General features: G+C 42.8%; 1 protein-coding gene and 1 long non-coding RNA gene across 14 annotated transcripts; one reads left to right on the top strand and one right to left on the bottom strand.

The window, feature by feature from the left end:
• Nucleotides 1-6,745: 6,745 nt before the first annotated feature.
• Nucleotides 6,746-25,377, bottom strand: LOC117489094 (tumor necrosis factor receptor superfamily member 22-like). 4 transcript variants are annotated; one of them, XM_034138330.1, is made up of 10 exons: nt 25,251-25,377; nt 19,351-19,459; nt 18,897-19,025; nt 18,217-18,328; nt 17,936-18,027; nt 17,720-17,815; nt 12,169-12,209; nt 11,558-11,773; nt 9,505-9,541; nt 6,746-8,324 (listed from the first exon to the last, which is right to left on the bottom strand). In XM_034138330.1, the coding sequence occupies exons 1-10, from the start codon at nt 25,272-25,274 to the stop codon at nt 8,023-8,025; spliced, it is 1,158 nt and encodes a 385-aa protein (XP_033994221.1). In that variant the 5' UTR covers nt 25,275-25,377; the 3' UTR covers nt 6,746-8,022. The 4 variants fall into 4 exon arrangements, with proteins under 4 accessions (XP_033994221.1, XP_033994223.1, XP_033994222.1 ...); XM_034138332.1 differs by having other exon boundaries at nt 6,749-8,324; nt 11,720-11,773; XM_034138331.1 differs by having other exon boundaries at nt 6,749-8,324; nt 19,351-19,456; nt 25,251-25,366.
• Nucleotides 8,331-11,547, top strand: LOC117489095. 10 transcript variants are annotated; one of them, XR_004556574.1, is made up of 4 exons: nt 8,331-8,451; nt 8,492-9,044; nt 9,078-9,337; nt 11,152-11,547. It is a non-coding gene; the product is annotated as an uncharacterized LOC117489095 (long non-coding RNA). The 10 variants fall into 10 exon arrangements; XR_004556571.1 differs by having other exon boundaries at nt 8,331-8,931; nt 9,012-9,044; XR_004556579.1 differs by having other exon boundaries at nt 8,331-8,551.
• Nucleotides 25,378-25,582: the final 205 nt, after the last annotated feature.

Below are 25,582 nucleotides of genomic sequence, written 5' to 3'. Positions count from 1 at the left end.
CGATCAAGAGAAGAGAGAGAGGGTGATCAAGGAGAGAGAGGAGAGGGCGATCAAGAGGAGAGAGAGAGGGTGATCAAGAGAAGAGAGAGAGGGTGATCAAGAGGAGAGAGAGAGGGGCGATCAAGAGGAGAGAGAGAGGGCGATCAAGAGAAGAGAGAGGGCCATCAAGAGGAGAGAGAGAGGGCGATGAAGAGAAGAGAGAGAGGGTGATCAAGAGGAGAGAGAGATGGTGATAGAAGAGTGAGAGGGTGATCAAGAGAAGAGAGAGAGGGTGATAGAAGAGTGAGAGGGTGATCAAGAGAAGAGAGTGAGAGGGTGATCAAGAGAAGAGAGAGAGAGGGCGATCAAGAGAAAAGAGAGGGCGATCAAGAGAAGAGAGAAGGCGATCAAGAGGAGAGAGAGAGGACGATCAAGAGAAGAGAGAGGGCGAGCAAGAGAAGAGAGAGAGAAGAGAGAGAGGGCGATCAAGAGAAGAGAGAGAGGGTGATAGAAGAGGAGAGAGAGAGGACGATCAAGAGAAGAGAGAGGGCGAGCAAGAGAAGAGAGATAGAAGAGTGAGAGGGTGATCAAGAGAAGAGAGAGAGGGCGATCAAGAGGAGAGAGAGAGGGCGATCAAGAGAAGAGAGAGGGTGATCAAGAGAAGAGAGAGAGGGGCGAGCAAGAGAAGAGAGAGAGAAGAGAGAGAGAAGAGTGAGAGGGTGATCAAGAGAAGAGAGAGAGGGCGATCAAGAGGAGAGAGAGAGGGCGATCAAGAGAAGAGAGAGGGCGATCAAGAGGAGAGAGAGAGAGGGCGATCAAGAGAAGAGAGAGGGTGATCAAGAGAAGAGAGAGAGGGCGAGCAAGAGAAGAGAGAGAGAGAGAGAGAGAGAAGAGAGAGAGGGCGATCAAGAGAAGAGAGAGGGTGATCAAGAGAAGAGAGAGAGGGCGAGCAAGAGAAGAGAGAGAGAAGAGAGAGAGAAGAGAGAGAGGGCGATCAAGAGAAGAGAGAGAGGGCGATAGAAGATTGAGAGGGTGATCAAGAGAAGATTGAGAGGGCGATCAAGAGAAGAGAGAGAGGGCAATAGAAGATTGAGAGGGTGATCAAGAGAAGAGAGAGGGCGATCAAGAGAAGAGAGAGAGGGCGATCAAGAGGAGAGAGAGAGGGCGATCGAGAGAAGAGAGAGGGTGATAGAAGATTGAGAGGGTGATCAAGAGAAGAGAGAGGGTGATCAAGAGAAGAGAGAGAGTAATGTAACCTCCTAATGTAATGTATAACTCCTATGAAAATGTTCAAAAAGTGCTCAAACTTCCCATGTGTGCTAACAGTCCAGCCGTGAAGACATCTACGGGACAGTTTTGAGATTTCTTCAAATGCCGTTGCCATGGCAACACAATGCTCACCATGAAACACGGTTTTCTCATAACTTCAGTGAAAATGCTTGAAATGGCCCAAAACTTCACAGGTTTGGTAACGATGCAGCCATCAACACATCTAAGCGTATTATGGGGTGTCATCAAATGCCGTTGCCATGGCGACAGATAATTCACCATCAAGTTAGTTCAAAAGTTTGCAGTTCAAATATTCTGCTGCTTTCCCAAGCCTTTTTACTTTCTTTTCTCATCTTAATGCAAATTCATTCACTACTACTTACATCTGATATTTAACTCCTTCAGCCTATTTTCAGCTGCAGAAACCATTCAACTATTACATTATTCAGCTATTTCAGGACATCAAGGCTATACATGTTTTTTTAAACCTTTTCTTTTAAATATTAAGCTTTTTCTGCATTTTTGTAGCTAAAAGCAGCTACCATTCAGCTAATAACATATTCAGCTTTTTCTGCATTTTCAGCTAAATTCAGCCACAAATGTTCACAGTTTACAGCATTCGCACGCATTTTCTAGTTGTCAGATGAAATGGCGTTAAATCTCCTGAAACATGTTGAATGGTTTTGTGGTCACCACGAGGCAATAATAACGCTGCCTTACAGACAATTCAGAGGTAAAATGTTCCCTTTTTAATGTATTTTTCTTGAGGATTTTCTTTAATTTCCACTTTGGATTTCTGGTCATATTTCACATTTCATTGATATGATGTGATATGAATAATATGACAGATTTTGTGTGTGAAAAGCTTAATTTGTAAAGTAATTAAACACATAAAAACCATAAGAATTAGATGTATTTGTGAAGTTAAAAACATGACTGACGGTGGGAGAAGGACTCAGGTCTTGTACTTGAGTAAAACCACAAATGCTATAAATTTGAATGAAATCCTAAATCAAATGAAAGAGATCATGATTTGTTTTTCACGTGGAAAAACGTAGTAGGCTATATATTATTTTCTAGCACTAACATAAAATAAAAACCTTTATTGTTTGTTTGTTTGTAGCCTTTATTTAACCAGGTGAAATCCCATTGAGATCAACGATCTATTTTTAAAGGGAGACCTGCCACACATTGGTTACACACATGTAAACAACAGAAAACAAAAAGGACATCATACAACATAATTACAGGGGTACAAATTACACCCTATTCACAATGACAGATATCTAATAACATTTAATCTATTCGCGCTTTAAAATGATGCAAGGGAACCAAAATGCTCAGTTTCAATTTGTTTCGCAGAAAGTTCCAAGCTAGAGGAGCAGCGCACATAAAAGCTTTAGTACCTAAATCAGTCCTAGCACTTGGCACATGTAATAAAAACACATCCTTCAAGGTTCTTTATTGTCAATCTGACATAGCTACAGAGTAATTATGCAGTTGAAAATCTTATGTCACAGGCTTCTCCAACAATGCAACATAATAACATAACATAATAACAATAAGAGCAAGAGCAATACAAAAATAATAATAGTTATAAAAATGAAATAAAGTTATGATGTGGAATAGTGCAGTATGAGTCTATATACAAGTTATTGGAATGATATATATATATTAGGTATTAGATACATACTACTGAGTAGCAGTTGAATGTTTGATGTTGTTTCAACAGTTCAATTGTTTAACAGTCTCACTGCCCGCGGGAAGAAACTGTCTCCGAATCTTCTTGTCCTTGCCCGGATGCTGCGGTAACGTCTGCCAGACGGCAACAGAAAGAACAGTTTGTGGCTGGGGTGATGGGGGTCTTTGATAATCCGTAGTGATTTCTTCCTGAGCCGCTGGGAGTAAAGGTCCTCCATGGATGGCAACTCCGTCCTGGTGATGTGCTGTGCAGTTTTCACCACCCTCTGTAAAGCCTTACGATCGAGGTCGGTGCAGCTGCCGTACCAGGCCGTCATGCTGCCAGTGAGGATACTCTCTATCGTGCACCTGTAGAAGTTGCAGAGTATCCTGGAATCCATTTTGAACCTCCTCAGCCTGCGGAGGAAGAAGAGCCGCTGTCGAGCTTTCTTGGTGATGGTGGTGGTGTGAAGAGACCATGTCAGGTCCTCAGTGATGTGGACCCCAAGGAACCTGAAGCTTTTGACTCTCTCCACCGTAGTCCCATTGATGGCGATGGGGGCGTGTCCCTCTCCCTGCTGCTTCCTGTAATCCACAATCAGCTCCTTTGTTTTGCTGATGTTGAGATGGAGGTTGTTCTCCTGGCACCAAGATGTCAGGTTTTCGACCTCCTCTCTGTATGCCGTCTCGTCATCGTCTGTGATCTGGCCGATGACGGTCGTGTCATCAGCAAACTTCACGATGGTGTTGGAGCTGTGTGTGGCCACGCAGTCGTGGGTGAACAGGGAGTAGAGGAGAGGGCTGAGCACGCAGCCTTGAGGGGCACCGGTGTTAAGAATCAGGGTGGAGGATGTGATGTTTCCCACCCGCACTGCCTGGGGTCTGCCCGTCAGGAAGTTCAGGATCCAGTCGCAGAGGGCGCTGTTGAGCCCGAGGTCTCTGAGCTTGATGGCCAGCTTGGAGGGCACAATGGTGTTGAATGCTGAACTGTAGTCAATGAACAGCATTCTCACATATGTGTTCCTGTTCTTCGGGTCCAGGTGTGAGAGGGCAGTGTGGAGGGTGAGGGCTATGGCGTCGTCTGTGGACCTGTTTGCTCTGTAGGCAAACTGCAGGGGGTCCAGAGATTCAGGGAGGGAGGAGGTGATGAATAATTTGACTAACCGCTCAAAGCACTTCATTATGATGGAGGTGAGTGCTACTGGGCGGTAGTCGTTGGGGCAGGTGATGATTGTCTTTTTGGGGACAGGAATGATGGTGGAGTGTTTAAGACATGTGGGGACTACAGACTGCAGCAGGGACCTGTTGAAGATGTCTGTGAACACCTCTGCCAGCTGAACTGCACACACCCTGAGAACACGGCCAGGGATGCCATCAGGTCCAGGAGCCTTGTGTGGGTTAACCCTTTTAAAGGATTTACACACATCTGCCCTATTTAAAACAAAAGGGCAGTGTAGCTCCTGGTCCCTCTGTACCTCCACAGCCTGGCTGCTCTCAAAGCGTGCAAAAAAACTATTTAGCTCATCTGGGAGAGATGCGCACGCAGACACTCCCGCAGCACCCCCCGCTGCTCCTTTGTAGTCAGTCATTGTCCTTAGTCCCGCCCACATATTCCTAGTGTTACAGCCTTTGAAGTCAGATTCCACCTTCTCTTTGTACTGTCTCTTTGCATTTTTTATTGCTCTCCGGAGATCATACCTAGACTTCCTGTACTCCTCCAAATCTCCCGCTGTGTGCGCGAGAGTGCGCGCTTTCAGTTTGCCGCGCACCTCACCGTTTACCCAGGGCTTTTGATTTGGGAATGTCCGTACAGAAACCTTCGGTACCACGTCATCGATGCATTTCCCAATGTAGCAGATGACAGTGTCCGTGTGTGTGTTGATGTTATTGTCCTCAAACACACTCCAATCCGTAGATGCAAAGCAATCCTGCAGTGCTGAATCTGACTCCTCGCTCCATCGTTGTACTGTCCTTGTTATCGGTCTGTCCCTTTTAAGTTTCTGCTTGTAAGCAGGCAACAACAGTAGTGAGATATGGTCTGATTTGCCGAAGGGAGGGCGAGGGAGAGCCTTATATCCATTCCGGAAAGGGGAATAAACATGGTCCAGTATGTTTCCCCCGCGCGTCGGGAAGTTGATGTGTTGGTAATATTTTGGCAAAACCTTCTTCATGTTGGCGGTGTTGAAATCTCCGGCCACAACGAACGCCGCATCTGGCCGTGAAGTCTCGGTTTTATCAATAAACCCAAACAGCTGATCGAGTGCCGTGTTGTTGTCGGCGAGTGGCTGCGGCGGGATATACACTGCTGTTATCACAACAGATGTGAATTCCCTCGGCAGATGGAAGGCCCGACATGAGATCATGAGGTGCTCTAGCTGTGCGGAACAGTCCGATGAAATAATCTTCACATCTGAGCACCAGTTGTTGTTAGTCATTACACACACACCGCCTCCCTTACTTTTCCCCGAGTTTGCAGTCCGGTCCTGACGAAAAATAGAGAATCCGTCAGGGACAATAGCGGAGTCCGGGATAGCGGGGTTGAGCCAAGTCTCAGTGAGAATTAACACGTTACAGTTCTTAATGTCCCGTTGAAAAGCAATCCGGCTTCTGAGTTCATCTAGCTTATTTTCAATGGATTGAACATTAGCCAGAAGAATACTCGGAAGAGGGGGCCGATTCTCACGTTTTCTTAGTCTGACCAGCAACCCGGCCCGGCATCCTCGCTTTGTCTTCTTCTTGCGTCTCTCAGGTAGAACAGCAACAGGTAGCCATGGTGAATCTCCATTGTCTGTCGGAGGGTTAATATTGTCCACGAAGTTTCGCAATTGGAGAAGTTCCTCTCTGCTATATTGTATGGCAGAGTAGGTGCGGTCGGCTAGCATGTTGCGAACCATGTTAAAAGTAAAACGGCAAAAGTAAAAGAAATATGTACAAAATACGAAAATGGGCAAAGTTGGAGAGGAGCACGAAGACGATGCGGCCATCTTCACCGGCGCATCATTAGCATTAGCATTAGCATTAGCATTAGCACCTGGGATCTCAGGCAATAGCTACTTGCCACTCTCTGTGAAATCAGTGAGCAGATATAAGGTGGTAGTTTACCCAGCATGGCTTTGTATATAAAAATGTGCCAGTGACACACTGGGTGTTTCTCAATGTAGAGTACGCTTGCTTGGTAGCACATGTCTGCCAAGCATCTTGCTTCAGAAGCGAGTCAAGAATACTTCCTGACATTCGGAAAACAAAGAGTGGAACAGGCTAGCAAGTGTGCAGGTGTGCGTCATATGAGAGGCCCCGCCTCTTACATCTTCCGCCACAGATTTGGGGAAATTGGTCCGTGCGCAAAGCATTGTGGGGATTTTAAGACCGCGAAGTCTACACATGTGCAGCCTCGATATTTCTCCAAACGGAGTACGCCGGGCTCGGTAGATTTCCAAGTATGCTGGAGATTGGAACAGTACTTCGGCGGCACTCGATGACGTAGCATGCTTGAAATAGTGGCTCTGAAGCAGCTTTACTCGCGATTGAGAAACACCCTGAGTCTCCGTACAGTTAGTGAAGGCAGACCTGCCCTGGCATACAGGGTACAGTGATGAGTAAGTGCTTTAGTTAGTAACATCAACACTGTGATAGGCAGCATCTAACTTGAGCAGGCAATGAGCAGGTGCATTCATATAGATCAGATCACCATAGTCCAGCACAGGTCAAAAGGTCACAGAGCCTCTTCCTGGCCTCAAGCGAGAAACAGGACTTGTTTCTGAAAAAGAAACCTCTTATTAAACCTTTATGATGTACGACACAAATAAAGATCCTCCAGTTCTTCATCTTATTCTCTTTATTTGGAAAAGGCACAATGCACATTATAAATATTCAAACACATGTACATGTAGTGTCGAGATGAAATTACACAAACGCACGTACAATTCAGTACAAATATAAATACTTTAAAGGACAATTACTAAATTTAAAAGGCCTTTAAAGTTGAATTTATCTTGTTAACTTATCTGCAGTTAAAAAATAAAACATGAAAATGAAGATAAGCAACAGACATGTAGAAAAGTATAAATATAAATGATGTAACACGTAGAAAAGGCACTTTTTTTAGGGTTTTTTGTAAACTTTCAACATGTTTGACTGTGATAACACACCCGAAATAGATGCAGATAAATACAAATAAACTGAAACATTATTACATTCACGTGCTCACGTAGTAATCTGCTTTTCAGGGCATTTTGTTCAACGTGTGTTCCTTTGCTCACACAGTACACATTTGCATTTCAATGACAAACAAATAAATAAACACATGTTCAGGATCATCAAAAAAACACTTTTTTTTTTTTGATTCAGGGCTTATTTGCAATACTCAAACAGCCAATACTTTTTATAATAAATATCCCACACTTGTTGAGGAGTGGAGAGAAAATAAATTACTTTCAGTCACACGAAAAACCACAGAGTAAAAGCTGTGATTTAGCAGTGTGTGTGTGTGTGTGTGTGTGTGGTGAAACAGGCGTGTAAATAAGTCTGATTTCACACCGTACAGTAACACACACACTGAGGATGTGTTTCTTCTTTTTCTGGATTATTCCTCCAAACGTTATATGAGCGTTCTTTGAGGTGCAAATCGGGCGGGATGCAAAAAGATCTCAAAACACCGCCATAAGACTCTGGACTTTTTCCTCAAAATTCTTAATGTTTTACCCTCAACATTTTTACATTTTTTACCCTCAAAATTCTTACATTTCTTTCCTCAAAAAGTCTTATTGTAATCCCTAAAAAGTCGTTAAAAAAAATTGAAATTCTCAAACATTCTTAATTTTTCCTCATAATACTTATTTTCCATCAAAATTCTGACTTGTTTTTTGATCAAAGTTCTGACTTTTTCCACAAAATTCTGACTTTTCCCACAAAATTCTGACTTTTCCCACAAAATGCTGACTTTCTTCAAAATTCTGACTTGTTTTTTTATCACAAATTCTGACTTGTTTTTTCATCAAAATTCTGACTTGTTTTTCATCAAAATTCTGACTTGTTTTTCATCAAAATTCTGACTTGTTTTTTCATCAAATGTCCAACTTTTTCCCCTCAAAGTTCTCAGTTATTTCCCTCTAAACTCTGACAGGTGTAATGACCGTATTGAAGAGCTTTGTCCTTGATATTCTCCGCCGTTCTCCTCTGGTTTAGATCCAATAAGGCTCGCAGAAGGTCGTTCAACGAGGCGTCTCGGCCCTTCATCTCCAACCAGATGTTCAGCAGCACGTAGATCTTATCCTCGTGCAGGTGCTCTTTGCTTTTTATGTCGTTGTCGGAAACGTCCAAGTGACGGAAGAATCTGCTGTGGAAGGCGAAGTCGAGCTCATCGAAAAACTGGAAGCATTTCCTCAGAGAGTCGTCACCTGCAAACAAAGAGAAAGGATATTGAGACCTTTTGTGCATGTGAAATGTACTTTAAAACGTTTTGTCCAACGTGTGTAGGTCGCTGGTTACGATAAACCGCCTCGAAGAGTTTGATTGAGTTATCAGGTGAGGAAAGGAGTTATCAGGTGAGGAAAGGAGTTATCAGGTGAGGAAAGGAGTTATCAGGTGAGGAAAGGAGTTATCAGGTGAGGAAAGGAGTCATCAGGTAAGGAAAGGAGTTATCAGGTGAGGAAAGGAGTCATCAGGTGAGGAAAGGAGTCATCAGGTGAGGAAAGGAGTTATCAGGTGAGGAAAGGAGTTATCAGGTGAGGAAAGGAGTTATCAGGTGAGGAAAGGAGTTATCAGGTGAGGAAAGGAGTCATCAGGTAAGGAAAGGAGTCATCAGGTGAGGAAAGGAGTCATCAGGTGAGGAAAGGAGTCATCAGGTGAGGAAAGGAGTTATCAGGTGAGGAAAAGAGTTATCAGGTGAGGAAAGGAGTTATCAGGTGAGGAAAGGAGTTATCAGGTGAGGAAAGGAGTTATCAGGTGAGGAAAGGAGTTATCAGGTGAGGAAAGGAGTCATCCGGTGAGGAAAGGAGTTATCAGGTGAGGAAAGGAGTTATCAGGTGAGGAAAGGAGTTATCAGGTGAGGAAAGGAGTCATCCGGTGAGGAAAGGAGTTATCAGGTGAGGAAAGGAGGTGAGGAAAGGAGTCATCAGGTGAGGAAAGGAGTTATCAGGTGAGGAAAGGAGGTGAGGAAAGGAGTTATCAGGTGAGGAAAGGAGTTATCAGGTGAGGAAAGGAGTCATCAGGTGAGGAAAGGAGTCATCAGGTGAGGAAAGGAGTTATCAGGTGAGGAAAGGAGTTATCAGGTGAGGAAAGGAGTTATCAGGTGAGGAAAGGAGTTATCAGGTGAGGAAAGGAGTCATCAGGTGAGGAAAGGAGTTATCAGGTGAGGAAAGGAGTCATCAGGTGAGGAAAGGAGTCATCAGGTGAGGAAAGGAGTTATCAGGTGAGGAAAGGAGGAAAGGAGTTATCAGGTGAGGAAAGGAGTCATCAGGTGAGGAAAGGAGATGTAAACAAAAAACAAAAAACGATATACCAGTGTGATGTTCGTCATGTGTTTCTGAGTAGAAGAAGAAGTGTAATGATTTAGCAAAGGGAATACAAACACCTTACCATTATTAGGAACCAGCTTGGGAAAGGACTCTTCTTCCTTAAAGACAAAAAGAGAGAAATTATTAAATGCAAACATGTTTTTCAGGTTTGAATGGAAACGAAGTCAGGACAACATCTTTTTTTGTTAATGCTTAACCGCCACAATAACAACATGACTCATCACCTTCCCACTAATACAACTGTGACGCAGGAGCATGCGTCACACTGAGAATATTTCACAATACTTCATTCAGTCAACCAGCAGCGAGTGAATATCTAAAAGAGAACGACCGCCTCGCTGCACATTGTCCCTCTTACTATACAGCCACACAATAAACACACCAACGACTTGACTCTCAATATTCATTACTCTGCAGTGACGAGTCCTAAAACCAGGAAGTGAGTCAGCATTTCTCCACTTCCTGTTCCCTGGTCTCAGAGCCAACGGGATCTCTCCATAGGATGTTGGAAAATAATATATAGGTCTGTGGTCGAGACACATTGAAGAGACGGATCACGTTTTGTTCTAGGACATTAAATCCATCAGCAGTGACCACACTGGTGATTTCTGAAGAGTTGACGTGTCTGAAAAACGATGGTTGTTACCGAGTGGCTGAATAGGACTACAGAAGTCGTGGAGGACGTTGTACGTCATTACGCCGAACACGTAAACACTCCTCTAAGTTAGTCTGCCCTGTTCTGCTTGAAAGCAAGTCCCTGCCTCCTGCAGACTGTTCAAACAAACGCTTCAACTCGTACCATTTAGAATCTGTATGTTTGAATATGGATCTGAAGTTGGCGTGACGTTGAAGTCGTGCTGCTGGACTCGCCTGTAGTTCCTTTATAGCATCACGTTAGCATTTTGCTTCTGGCCATTATATTTATGATTCGAAGATTATAAAAGTAGGGTAGACATGTGGAGATTATCCGGCTGAACAAAACGTGCATTTATCAAACAGGTTCGTTTTCCACAGACCTTATTTACAGCTATTTTCCTAAATCCTCTGGAGAAATCTCATTGCTTTTTTGTCGAGGGAACCAGCAGCTTCCTGCAGGCTCGAACTACAGAAATACGTCATCCCTGCACCTCTCTATTAACCTCTGAAATGTCCAAATTGACCAATCAGAATAGAGTATTCAACTAAGCCATGTAATAACAACTATTTATACTCGAGACAGGAAACGTCTTCCCTGTATTTCAATACTTTGAGTACATGGAGTTTGACTGCTGTCCTTTTCACTTTGGAAAGGAAGCTAGGGAGGACATAAGGAAGCTAGCAGGTGAGTAGGGAGGACATAAGGAAGCTAGCAGGTGAGTAGGGAGGAATAAGGAAGCTATCAGGTGAGTAGGGAGGTCATAAGGAAGCTAGGGAGGACATAAGGAAGCTAGCAGGTGAGTAGGGAGGACATAAGGAAGCTAGCAGGTGAGTAGGGAGGACATAAGGAAGCTAGGGAGGACATAAGGAAGCTAGCAGGTGAGTAGGGAGGACATAAGGAAGCTAGCAGGTGAGTAGGGAGGACATAAGGAAGCTAGGGAGGACATAAGGAAGCTAGCAGATGAGTAGGAAGTCACACTGATAAGGGAAGAAGCTAGGGAACACGCAGGTAGAAGAGATAACAATAAGGGAGTTATCAGGTGAGGAAACGAGGACACAAGGAAGTTATCAGGTGAGGAAAGGAGTTATCAGGTGAGGAAAGGAGTTATCAGGTGAGGAAAGGAGGACATAAGGGAGTTATCAGGTGAGGAAAGGAGGACATAAGGGAGTTATCAGGTGAGGAAAGGAGTTATCAGGTGAGGAAAGGAGGACATAAGGGAGTTATCAGGTGAGGAAAGGAGGACATAAGGGAGTTATCAGGTGAGGAAAGGAGTTATCAGGTGAGGAAAGGAGTCATCAGGTGAGGAAAGGAGTTATCAGGTGAGGAAAGGAGTTATCAGGTGAGGAAAGGAGGACATAAGGGAGTTATCAGGTGAGGAAAGGAGTCATCAGGTGAGGAAAGGAGTCATCAGGTGAGGAAAGGAGTTATCAGGTGAGGAAAGGAGTTATCAGGTGAGGAAAGGAGCTGCTGCTCTCACCCTCATGCTGGACTTCTTGCGGGCCGGGCGGCTGCTGGGAGGCGGGGGGTTAGCGGGGGGGAGAGCAGTCAGGCTGAGCTGAGAGTTAGTGGTGGAGCTGCTCAGGCTCTCACACAGGACTCTACGCTCCTCCTCCTCCTCCCTGCAGGACCTGGATCTCACCAGCAGGGGGCGGTCTCCATTACTGCGACCATCAGAGGAGCTGACGCTGAAAAGCTGCAGGAGATAATATATCACTGTTAGATTAATAAGGGTCTGGGGCCAAGTCTTAGTTCAGTCAAAGGGTCTGGGGCCAAGTCTTAGTTCAGTCAAAGGGTCTGGGGCCAAGTCTTAGTTCAGTCAAAGGGTCTGGGGCCAAGTCTTAGTTCAGTCAAAGGGTCTGGGGCCAAGTCTTAGTTCAGTCAAAGGGTCTGGGGCCAAGACTTAGTTCAGTCAAAGGGTCTGGGGCCAAGTCTTAGTTCAGTCAAAGGGTCTGGGGCCAAGTCTTAGTTCAGTCAAAGAATAGTTCCTATTTTAGTTAAAGGTCTCCTATTATACTATTCTTAGGCATATAGGTCTCAACAAGTAAATAATTGATGAATACTCATTGTACGTGGTGATAAGAGACTCACCTGTCCAGCTTTCAGCCCGTCAGGTGCACTGCTCTGAGACTCTGCAGAAAGAAAGAGAGGAAAAAGATTACGCAACTTTAAAGAATTCCCCTGAGTCTAAACGCAGATATCTGCCAGCAGGGAGGTGTGACGTGAATTTCCCCACAGGATGAATCAACAGTTTTCAAAAGCCAAAAAGACACCAGAGACAACTTTGGATATTGTTACTACGCAAGGAAAAGTACTTGAAGTGGTTGTCTGTTATAAATACCTTGGTATCTGGATGATTGTCTCTCTTTTAAACCTCAGGTCAATAGTCTGCTTAGAAAGCTGAGGGGGAAGCTAGGTTTCTTTTTCAGAAACAAGTCCTGTTTCTCACTTGAGGCCAGGAAAAGGCTCTGTGACCTTTTGACCTGTGCTGGACTATGGTGATCTGATCTATATGAATGCACCTGCCCATTGCCTGGAAAAACAACACCACCGCACTAGCGAGGAAAGCCCAGCAGCGCCTGTACTTCATCCGGAAGCTCAAGCGAGCCGGAGCATCACCCCCCATCATGCTGTCTTTTTACCGAGGCGCCACAGAGAGCATCCTCAGCAGCTGCATCACGCTGTGGTTCGGAAGCTGCACCGCCTCCGAGGGGAGCATGCCCCACACCCCCCGTCAAATTGTCCCACCCACATTGAGGATGCTTCCTACGCCCATGGTTCTAAGCTTATGTTAGCTCTTCCAGTTTAGCATTAGCAGCATGTAAACTATTCGATATATTAGAGGACTTTCACAGCTAAAGGGATCAGATGGTTTTACAGCATCCATCCTCTGTTAGCGACTGCAGGATCAAATCTCGTTAAAGGACATTTTCAATATCTCTGTAGTGTCTCAGTTGTTTATAATCACTCTCACTGCCAGAAGGGTAGACACAGTGTTGATATTTATTTAAAAAAATGAACCAAGAGACCAGATTAAAGCAAGCTGTCAGTGTGCTAGTTAGCTAGCTAGCAAACATTAGCTATTAGCTATCGATCTAGGAAATGTAAAACAACTAACTAGCTAGTCACTGTAAGTTTTTCACTTAACAAACCAGCTAAATTCAACTATCTAACTCACTTGTTTGCTAGCTAATGTTAGCTATCTATCTAACAAGTTAGCCAAGGAATGTTACCTAATTAACTAGCTAGCGTACTAGCTATTTACTTAACAAGCTAGCAAGAGTAGGCTATCTACCTAACATCTTAGCTAGCTTACTTTAGCTATTTACTTAACAAGATAGGTAAGGAATGTTAACTAATTCACTTTAGCTATTTACCTAACAAGCTAGCTAGAGTAAGCTATCTACCCAACTTCTTAGCTAATGTTAGCTACCTATTGCCAAATAAGCAGCTCTCATACTTTCAATTATTATTATTATTATTATTTATTACACAATGGTTAAACTTACAATGCAGTCCTGTGTGTATCTTTCTGGCACCGAGAGTAATTATAAAAAACATTGTTGAGATGCTTTTTGTCTCACAAAACCAGCAGCCCCGATTCACATATTGGGAATCTGAATGGTGAGTGTCTGGCCTGAAAAACGATTTAACCTTAAAAATAGTTGATTAAAAAGCTTAAAATCTGTTTCTTTGGCTAGTATGGGTTGATAAAGCTGGCAACACTATGCAAAGTAATACAGCTAATGCTTAAAATCGGTAGTTGGAACACAGAATATCCATACACCTAAATCAGGCATAGAATAAGGTACGTCAGCTTTGAAACCTGATATTTGTGCCGGATCGTGTGGACTTTCCCAAACTGAACTGAACAACATCTGCACACGTCACTGACAACAGCAGTTCAGTTTACATTTCTTAGTCTGAATGATGATGACAGATCGGGTTTTAGACCTGACGTGTCATCATCATCTGTTAAACACTGTAAAACTCTTGCCATGTATATTTGTCTAATTTCGAGTCAGAATATGTCTTAACACTTGATATAACACCTGATAACTTAAGAAGTAATTGTAGGAGCCATGTCTGTGTATTGTTGGCATGTCAGTATATTTTGTGTTTGTACAACTATCGCAATAAACATCAAACAAACTGCATTCAACGAGCGGAAAATAATCAGTTTTGTGTCTCCGTATTGATCACTCCAAACCTCATCTGTGTGATAATGGAAAATCAAAACTAACATCTGAACACGGAAAACCTTTGAGCATTTCTGCCGTATTTTATAACACAACATTTCCTGATTCTTGTTAAATATAGTTCAATTAATGAGTTTTAGCAGCTAATTACAAGATCTGATTTATCTAAATATCCCTTCTTATTTCAAGAGATCTTACCAAGCTAATTTTCACTTGTTCTATTGGCTAATTTCTTAACTTATTACAAGAAAAAACACATTTTTTTACTATTATTTTACTTGATTTTGAAGCAGAATTGTTTCCAGTGCAGATGTGTGACCATCAGCTCTGATGATTAATGTCGTAGTTGTCAAAGTAGGGCTGTGCGATTATGGCAAAAATCCTAATCACGATTATTTTGGTCAATAATTGATATCACGATTATTAAAAACGATTATCCATTTACTTTGAAAACATCCATTTATTGAAACAAAAATGTGAACAGTATGTTTTTAAGAGTTGATTACCCTGAACTTTAAGTATAATTCAACTGAAAAACCCAAAAAAAAAAAAAAATAATAACTACATTTTTTTTTTTTTTATAAAAAAATAATAATCGTTTTATTTTGATTACGTTGTTTTTGTAATCGTTGCAAGCCAAAATCGTAATCGAGATTAAAATAAGATTAATTGCACAGCCCTAGTTCAAAGTATTCTGGTTGAACTGGTTTCTGTGCCAACGCTTCTGCAATGACACACGTCATGAATCACAGCTCATCACTCCTCAATATGTTTTTATGGGAAACACCCTGTGAACAAACAATCAGTCTTGCAGGTAAAATAACGTGTGGACAATCAAAAGCTCCATCTAGAACTTTCTCTGAATGCCTTTCTATTGGTTTAGCTAAACTACACTATGAGGTTGCGTGGCACATGCTTTTAAGCTTCACTCATGCGTGTCAAACGCTAGTAAGAAGCTAAGGCTTGATGAAAACTGTAAATATAGACTTTGTTCAACTAATGTATGAAGCTCACATTTCAGCAGAAGAAGTTTAAGCAATAAGTACTTTAGAGTTTCCCATAAGCGACCAAAGAAACAGTTCAAACTGTTAAAGCTCACCTATCATGCTATTTTTAGACAATAGCATAGGTCTCAGATATATACAAATATATAAAAAACATGTCTATGAAGTGTTTTGCTCAAAATACCAAACAGATCACCCATTCTAGCCATGCCTCATATACCTCTATTTCACTTCCTGTTTCAAAAGTGCTGATTTGGGTATAAAGCTTTTAAAAAATTGATAACAAATAAAAAAGAGGGGTCTGAGCTCATGCGGGACCCGGCAGCTACTGTCTAAACTAAATACTGCCGTGATGAAACTCCATATCATGGATTATCAAGGATTATCTCTGAAACAGTATGGAGCTCAAAGGCTTTCTCTCTTGCCGGTTATACCACAAGGTGAGTTCCTTTTTATTTCCTGCTTCTTCACACACATGCTCTCCAGTACAGGTTAGCTCTGAGTGTTAGCGATGCTAATGTAAACACCGACCATATTACGTCCAAAACAGTCGGGCATTGTTTCTGATAGCAATGTTTCTGATAGTGCTGTGGGTCCGCCGCCGATATGACGTCATATCGGACGCAAATCTGGATCAGCTCCGTTGTTCCCCCGTTTTTAGAGATTTGGGTACGGAGGAAAAGAGAGAGGGTTTTATTTTCTGACGCTGCGCGAGTTCCCCGACACACCGGGGACACATCTTTATGTGGAGAAGACATTTTGCATGATAGGTCCCCTTTAATATCAATCACCTATGAAATTCTGCGTTTATATAGTGAATATTTATACATTGTCGAGGGCTGTTCTGGGAAAAAAGGCACTTTATTAACTTATTTTTACTATTTTCTGACATTGTTAACACTAAAGGATGCATCAGCACTCAGAAAGTAGTATTGGTACATAAGTGTGTTTGTATTCAAGATGGCATGTCATAACCTGCTAAAAGAAATGACATTCATTAAAGTTTCTTTAGCCTTCAGAAAGCAAGCTAACCCTCCAAATTGTATTGTAAATGAAAAAAAGGCATGTTGTAACTTCCATTGCGAGGTCTTAACTTCACCTGAATTTGGTCATTATGGCAGGGCGGAAATTCAACTAAAACCTATTCTTAGAAATATTGGAATTATGAATCTAAAAGTAGCCCAAAAAACTGTGGTCACTTAGCCGTCAAACTTCGGATATTTTCAAATATTTCCGAGGCAGCATGTAGTATCCCTTCATTATTGAAATGAAGCTCAGCGCAAGTTCTTTCAGGAAGACTGGTTCCCACGCTCTCATTCACAATTCTCTCTCACTCACTCGCCCTTTCTCTCAATAAGCAAGGGCGCAACATACCCCCAGCTAAACCAATCGGTTGCGTCTCATCCCCCACAGCCAATCACAGCACACCCGGCCAACGTTTAAATCTGCTCGTTCCTCTCCCCTGACAGCATCGTTCAGGAGAATCGATGCAACCCTCCTCCACCTCCTCCACCTTCTTCAGATCCAAGGCAGGCTGGCCCAGAAGAACCCTTTAGTACTTCACCACCACCAGTGTCTAGGGGGGGGGGGGTTCTCTTTTCCAGTCGGCTTCTCCTGCCCCTTAATTCATCACAGTATGATGGGGTCTAATCTCCAAAACGTTATTGTGCATACGCAAGGGTGTAACTTTGGTTTGAGAAGTGGGGGGGACACAAAACAGGGGGTCCTCCGCAATGAAACATTTTCTCGATTTAATTCCATTTCCTGCCTTTCTACAAATATATTAGGGACTATAGTGTTAACAAATCCAAGAAAAATGTGTAGTGTATATAATGAGTGTGCACACGTATCTAGTATCCTATCCATGTGAACCTGTTTTACGACAGGAGAGAGCTCTCCCTCTCCTTATTGTTGAAACAGCTTCTAATCTCCGTTAGCTCCGGGCTAGCACCAGATGCTAACAACAACCCACGTAACTCTCTCAGTCTCTCGCTCAGTCTCTCTCTCCGTCTCTCTCTCTCTGTCTCTCTGTCTCTCTCTCTCTCTCTCTCTATATATTTGTCTGTCTCTCTCTCAAAGTCCGACAGGAAAGAGCTCTCCCTCTCCTTACTGTTGAAACAGCTACTAATCTCCGTTAGCTCCGAGCTAGCACCAAATGCTAACAACAACCCCCTCTCTCTCTCTCTCTTTCTATCTCTCTCTCACAAGATGCGCTCGTGCCACACACACACAGACGCTCCTCCTTGACGATGACCGCTTGCGTAAAAAAATAATAATAAACACATTTAAAAAGTGGGGGGGACACAAATGGGATTTTGAAAAGTGGGGGGGACATGTCCCCCCTGTCCCTAGTGGAAATTACGCCCATGTGCATACGGCAATAAATATGTTATCAACTACGAACTAAGTCTCTCCTGATTGAAATACTTTTTGACCGACCTTTTGCTCTACGACGTCTCCACATGGCAATTATTATCCCAGCTATTATCAGAGCAGCAGCCATCACCACCAGTGGCACAATCCAAGCGGCCTTTTCTGATAAAAACAAACACAAATCAAAACCATTATCATCATGTTTCATACTCCACATCTGAGTAAAATCACAGTCTGCATTTATCAGGAGACGTTTTGTGTGATTTATATGAATCTTTTTACCTGAGTCAGGGTCAGATTTGGGAGCGTTCTTCTTGCACTCGGTGTTGGTGGTGGACGTGCAGTTCCTCACCGTCTCTTCATCTGGTGCACAACTAAATAAGAAGAGAAACTCAGAGCCTTTGCAGACCATTTACATGCACTAAAACCTATAGAACTCCAGGAGAGGGAATACACCGCAAACCGCCTCTTTAAAGCATCGTACAATTGGAATAAAGAGCGTCACAAAACAGATTATTTTCCCCTCCCTTCCTCTGAATGAACCCAGGTGTGCACACACTCACCTGGAGCATCTTCTGCACACTTCACAGGCTTCATCCGGAGAACAGAACATCCCCGCTGTGCACTGACATTCAGTTTCCTGAGTGTGAGAACATCGCCGCACCACTGCCTGATCTGAGACAGAAACACCACACAGAGGTTTTATCAGCATATGCACAAAGCTAAATGTACATTAAGACTACATTAAATACGCTTTATTGCGGTGATAACTATTTATATAAACAAGTAGGTTGCCAGATGACAAACGGAGGAATGTTTATGGGTTCGATGCTCAGAGTGTTTAACAGGTCATAATCTATACTTTCTCCATTAAATTACTTCAAAAAAACGCTTTAATTGACGCTTTCTTTAATGGAGTTTCGAGCCACACACTAGGGATGACAGCCAAGTGCATACAGTAGGGGATACACATTTAATTTAGTGATCTTTATTTGTTAATTAAGCCTGAAATGGTCGATCTTAGAGCAGCTCACTGTCCTGTGTTTTGTAGAATAAGGAATTTCGCACCGGGGCTCAAACACACACAGACTTTGACAGATAAACGTGACAAAACCCCGTCAGAGACACCACGTTAAAACCCCAAATAAAAGTAGGACTTCGACGTAAAAACTAAAAGGTACAGGTTAAATAAATGCCAGTTGAATAGATGTTTAAAACACGGTCAGTAATGATTGGTGGTTACCTGAGCGACACTGCGCACACTTGAAGCACTGCTTTAGTCCGTTATCGTGCTCGGTGAACGTGCCGTCCTGACACTCCTCACACACACTCTCACCTCCTGCTGTGCTGCAGTGAGAGACAACACGCTGACCTGCACACACACACACACACACACACACACACACCTCTTTAAACACCTGTACATCTGGAGAGTTATTATTATTTATTGTGAAGTGTGAGTGTGAGTGTGAGTGAGAGAAAGTGTGTGTACATGTGTCAGTGTGTGTGTGTGTGTGAGAGTGTGAGTGTGTGTGTCTGAGAGTGTGAGTGTGTGTGTGTGTGTGTGAGAGAGAGTGTGTGTGTACATGTGTCAGTGTGAGTGTGTGTGTGTCAGTGTGTGTGTGTGTCTGAGAGTGTGTGTGTGTCTGAGAGTGTGAGTGTGTGTGTGTGTGTGTGAGAGAGAGTGTGTGTCTCACCTGCAGGACAGTTTCTACAGCAGATGTTTCCGTGTGGATACGCGTCGTCTTTGCAGGAATGAGGAAACGCTGCAGTCAGTCTCAGGAAACAGAACACCAACGGGATCTTCTGAGAAAAATATAAAATCTGTCAACTACTGTCTGTCTGTAGAGACACTGTCTCTCTCCTCTCCTCTCATCTCTCCTCTCCTCCTCCTCTCCTCCTCCTCTCCTCTCCTCTCCTCCTCTCCTCTCCTCTCCTCCCCTCATCTCCTCTCTCTCCTCTCCTCTCTCCTCTCCTCTCCTCTCTCCTCTCCTCCTCTCCTCTCATCTCATCTCTTCTCCTCTCCTCTCCTCTCCTCCTCTCCTCTCCTCCTCTCCCCTCATCTCTTCTCCTCTCATCTCTCCTCCCCCCCTCTCTACAAATGTAAAAATTCCAAATATTAAATTTCAATTATATGATTTATCTGATTTAAATAGATTGGAAACGTAATTAAATTAAAGGTCCCATGTCATGCTTTTCCGGTTATTACCCGTCCCCTTGTGTGTTATGAAGCTTCTGCATGTAAACGGTCTGCAGAGTCACAACCCCTCAAAGTGCACCCTGTAGAGAGTAAAACTCTAACACAGAGCAGACCTGTCTATGCTGCCCCAGAACGCCTCGTTGGACATTTCTCTTTCGGGAACCGCATGACGTCATGACCAATCCGCAGAGCTCACACCAGGACCTTTAGCGTTTTCAACTAACAGGGAGTCCCCATTGACTTGCATAGAGCTCCCTGGACGCTGGTAATAGACGAGTTGGGATGGTGGGGAAATGCTCTCCGCAGACCCATTCTCACAGCGTTATAAAACTTTTTCTTACTCAATATCAAGCCACACTTATTGTGTTTACTTCGGCTGTGAGTGTTTGTGTGTGCTCAGGATGAGTTTGGCTGTGTCTCTCTGTATCGCCGACCCGGAAACCACACCAGTAAGCCAGATCATTGAGCAGCGAGCCTCGCAACGTCCCGACCAATCAGAGCACACTGAGCTCACAGGGAGGGGGGGGGGGGCAGGAGCTCCAACAAGCCTAGACCTCAACAATGGAATTATGATCAGTAGAAATGGCCATGACATGGGACCTTTAACATCGTAATTTCTTCATTAAATAAATTGCAGCTCGATAGTCCTTCAGTTTTATGATCTGTTTTTAGGACATTTAAATATGTTGACAATCATTTTTCAGTGGATTCACTTTTCAATTAATGATCTAGAATACGATCTTGTATGCGGGCGTCATGTCGATATATCTTATAAACAAGATCAGAGACACAGAGACTCAGACTATAACTTTCTTGAAAAACACCTGATAATTACTTGATAGTTTTTCTCCCCATGACTGCATGGAGCTCAGCGCGAGTTCAACCAGGAAGACCGTCTTTCCTCATTCATTCACTATTTCTATGTCACTACTCTCTCTCCTCTCAATCAGTGATCGGGGGCGTCACTCCCCAGCTTAACCAATCAACTCGCACTATTCTCACAAGCCTATCATAGCACTCTGCTAACCCTTTTAAATCTGCTCCCCCCTCTGACAGCTGTCATTTCAGGTGACTCGACGCAACCCTCCTCTACCCCTTTTCACCTCCTGTCCCTCTGAATCCAGGGTCAAGCTAAGCCCCTCCCCTTCAGACCTACCCCAACTATCCATTCACCACCACCAGGGTCAAGCTAAGCCCCTCCCCTTCAGACCGACCCCAACTATCCATTCACCACCACCAGGGTCAAGCTAAGCCACTCCCCTTCAGACCGACCCCAACCATCCATTCACCACCAGGGTCAAGCTAAGCCACTCCCCTTCAGACCGACCCCAACCATCCATCCACCACCACCAGGGTCAAGCTAAGCCACTCCCCTTCAGACCGACCCCAACTATCCATTCACCACCACCAGGGTCAAGCTAAGCCACTCCCCTTCAGACCGACCCCAAGCATCCATTCACCACCACCAGGGTCGAGCTAAGCCACTCTCCTTCAGACCGACCCCTACTATCCATTCACCACCACCAGGGTCAAGCTAAGCCACTCCCCTTCAGACCGACCCTAACCATCCATTCACCACCAGGGTCAAGCTAAGCCACTCCCCTTCAGACCGACCCCAACCATCCATTCACCACCAGGGTCAAGCTAAGCCACTCCCCTTCAGACCGACCCCAACCATCCATCCACCACCACCAGGGTCAAGCTAAGCCACTCCCCTTCAGACCGACCCCAACTATCCATTCACCACCACCAGGGTCAAGCTAAGCCACTCCCCTTCAGACCGACCCCCACCATCCATTCACCACCACCAGGGTCAAGCTAAGCCACTCCCCTTCAGACCGACCCCAACTATCCATTCACCACCACCAGGGTCAAGCTAAGCCCCTCCCCTTCAGACCGACCCCAACTATCCATTCACCACCAGGGTCAAGCTAAGCCCCTCCCCTTCAGACCGACCCCAACTATCCATTCACCACCACCAGGGTCAAGCTAAGCCCCTCCCCTTCAGACCGACCCCAACTATCCATTCACCACCAGGGTCAAGCTAAGCCCCTCCCCTTCAGACCGACCCCAACTATCCATTCACCACCACCAGGGTCTAGACCCCGGGGGGTTTCATCGGATCGGTTCTCCCCTCCCGAATGATACTCCTGCACAACGGGGCCTAATCGCCAAAACTCCATCACATTCATTTGTGTATTCCTGGCAATAAATATGTGTTCTTATCAACACCGTCTCTCCTGATTGAAATTTCAATATCTCACATGTGTCTGAAGTCCTTTTCTAAAACCCATCAGTTCACAGGAGACCAGTTGTTTACAGAGTAAGAGCTGCTACTCCGAAAGTGAGGAGAAAACGATGAGTCATGTTTTATGAGGATGACGCAACACTTGCTTGGACTCTGTGACTTTAGATGAGTTCATAAATAAGAGCAGAGGTCTGAGGGGAGTTCCTTTCATCCTTTAAGCAAACACACATCACAGTAATGTGGACATCTGCTGAAAATGCAATATTAAATATCATGTACTTTTACTTATATATATATATAATATAATATTTGTATATATTTTGTTATTATTTAACACATATTTTTCTATAACTTCTTGTGTATTTATAAATATTATTTTTTACTTTTCATGTATATTTAAAATATTTGTATTGTACTTTTAGTGCAAAAGTAGAAATAAAATGTGGTACTTGAGTAAAAGTAGAAGTACTCAGGTCTTGTACTTGAGTAAAAGTAGAAGTACTCAGATCTTGTACTTGAGTAAAATTAGAAGTACTCAGGTCTTGTACTTCAGTAAAAGTAGAAGTACTCAGATCTTGTACTTAGTAAAAGTAGAAGTACTCAGATCTTGTACTTGAGTAAAATTAGAAGTACTCAGGTCTTGTACTTCAGTAAAAGTAGAAGTACTCAGATCTTGTACTTGAGTAAAAGTAGAAGTACTCATGTCTTGTACTTCAGTAAAAGTAGAAGTACTCAGATCTTGTACTTGAGTAAAAGTAGAAGTACTCAGATCTTGTACTTGAGTAAAAGTAGAAGTACTCAGATCATGTACTTGAGTAAAAGTAGAAGTACCAGAGTGTAGGAATACTCTGTTACAGTAAAAGTCCTGCATTCAAAATGTTCCTCAAGTGAAAGTATAAAAGTATTCTCATCAAAATATAGTGAAAGTAGCGACAGTAAAAGTAGTCATTGTGCAGATTGGTCCATTTCAGAATAATATATATGATATGTTTTATAATGATTGATCATGAAAGTGTTCTCAAAGCTGGTAAAGGTGCAGCTAGTTTGAATGACTTTGTATACTGCAGGGTAGCTTGTGGATTTACTCCAGGTGGAACTAAAGTCTGATTTAACACTTGATTATATTTCACATCATTCATCCACATCTGTAAAGTAACTAAAGGTATTAAATACATGTAGTGGAGTAAAAGTACACAGTAGCATCAAATGGAAATACTCAATACTTGTCCTTAAGTATAGTACTTGAGTAAATGTACTTAGTTACTTCCCACCTCTGGAAATGACCAAATAAGGAAGTAAGGAATCCCTGCTGCACACACCCTGCCCTGCCTTTCTAAACAAACAGAGAGAAGTCACATGGCCTCACCTCACTCAGGAGGAAAGGTGCCAAACAAATCACATGCTAGGTGAAGTATTAACGAGTGAAGCTGATTCATAAAGCAAAGAATCAAAGAGACATTAGTAACAAATCATAAAAACAACGTCACCTCAAGGTGCTCGACAATTCAACGAGATTTAAGAATCATCTACAAAACATTATAAATTAAAACAGGACAGTCAGTAAGGATTAAGGCTTTTCTTATAAACCACAGAGTGATGCAGAGGACCCAACATGACCCATAAGATGCAGAGAAAGTCACGTTAGCTAAAGTTTAAAAGTAATAAAGCTGATTATATAGTGCAGAATGTATCTAAAATACTCGAGTCAACACTTAAAATGGAGTTTGGTGCCATACTGGGATTTTATTTTGTACTCAGATCTTGTACTTGAGTAAAAGTAGAAGTACTCAGATCTTGTACTTGAGTAAAAGTAGAAGTACTCAGGTCTTGTACTTGAGTAAAAGTAGAAGGACTCAGGTATTGTACTTGAGTAAAAGTAGAAGTACTCAGATCTTGTACTTGAGTAAAAGTAGAAGTACTCAGGTATTGTTCAATGGAGTTTGGTGGCATACTGGGATTTTATTTTGAGGTAAAAGTCACATTAAAAGTAACATTTAAAAAGAGTAAAGCGGATTAATATAACGCCGAATTTAAGACAGAGAACTTATAATTATTAAAATACACTTTAACTAAAACAGGATCTTAAATATGCAAGGTAATTTGTAAGAGCACTTTAAATTGACGCTTTCTTAAATGGAGATTGGCGCCATACTGGGATTTTATTGAGGTAAAAGTCACATTAAAGTAACATTTTAAAAGACAGAATTGCACTAATATAGCGCCGAATTGAAGAAAGACTACTTACAATCAATACAATATAGTTTACCACGGAATAAAGTATAACTACACCAGGCAATTTGTAACATAACTTTAAATTGACGCTTCCTTACATGGAGATTGGATCGACATACCAGGATTGTATTGCTATTAAGTCTCATTAAACTACACATTTAAATGAGTAAAGGGTATTTATAAAGCGCCGAATTGAAGAGATATTAGTAAATCATCATAAACCACACTTTAATAAATAATTTAACCTAAAATAATGGAGTCAATTTGTAAAAGTACTTTAAATTGACGCTTTTTTAAATGGAGTTTGGAGCGACACACCAGGCTTTTATTGAGGGAAATGTGTCACATATAAACTAACATTTTAAATTAGAATAGCTGATTTAAATAGCGCCGAATTGAAGACGGATTACTAACAGGTCATAAACTATACTTTCTCCAATAAATTACCTTTAATTGACGCTTTCTTTAATGGAGTTTCGGGCCACACACTAGGGATGACAGCCAACGCGCATAAAGTAGGGGATAAACATTTAATTTAGTGATATCTAATTGTTAATTAAGCCTGAAATGGTCGATCTTAGAGCAGCTCACTGTCCTGTGTTTTGTAGAATAAGGAATTTCGCACCTGGCCTCAAACACACACGGACTTTGACAGATAAACGTGACAAAAACCCGTCATAGACACCACGTTAAAACCCCAAATAAAAGTAGGATTTCGACGTAAAAACTAAAAGGTACAGGTTAAATAAATGCCAGTTTAATTGATGTTAAAACACCGTCACAACACGTAAAAAAAACTCCCTTGTGTGAAAGTTAACCAAGTGATCAAAACACAACCGTTGAGACATCTTTTTAAAATGTTGAGGAACCGCTTTCCTCCCAGCAGAGAAGCGCTTTAATGACTTTATGAAACTCACCAGATATAATCCGGACGGCGTCATGACTCAGTGAAAGTTTCAGGATCCACGGAGCTCGATCCAAAAAGGTGAAAGTGTGTTGTTGGAAAAACGTTCTGACAGGAGAGTGAGCGCGCCTCGGCTCTCAGGTGAGATGGCGCTGACGTAAGGCTTACGTACACATGTGGGCGGGGCCTCCTGATCATTATTTATTTATAGATCTTGTACTTGAGTAAAAGTAGAAGTACTCAGATATTGTTGTAAAAGTAGAAGTACTCAGGTCTTGTACTTGAGTAAAAGTAGAAGTTTCTCAGATCTTGTACTTGAGTAAAAGTAGAAGTATTCAGATCTTG

This window comes from Trematomus bernacchii, unplaced genomic scaffold, assembly GCF_902827165.1.
Source record: "Trematomus bernacchii unplaced genomic scaffold, fTreBer1.1, whole genome shotgun sequence".
NCBI classification, from domain to species: Eukaryota; Metazoa; Chordata; class Actinopteri; order Perciformes; family Nototheniidae; genus Trematomus; species Trematomus bernacchii.
The sequence above is the reverse complement of the archived record's forward strand: the minus strand, read 5'-3'. Positions and strand labels throughout refer to the sequence as shown.

Excerpts from the sequence above, each read along its gene's own strand:
- LOC117489094 (XM_034138330.1), bottom strand. The coding sequence starts at position 25,274 with ATGACGCCGTCCGGATTATATCTG. Across the intron at positions 17,816-17,935 it reads CAAATCTGACCCTGACTCAG|AAAAGGCCGCTTGGATTGTG; the intron begins GTAAAAAGATTC and ends TGTTTTTATCAG. Across the intron at positions 11,774-12,168 it reads ACGGGCTGAAAGCTGGACAG|CTTTTCAGCGTCAGCTCCTC; the intron begins GTGAGTCTCTTA and ends TATCTCCTGCAG.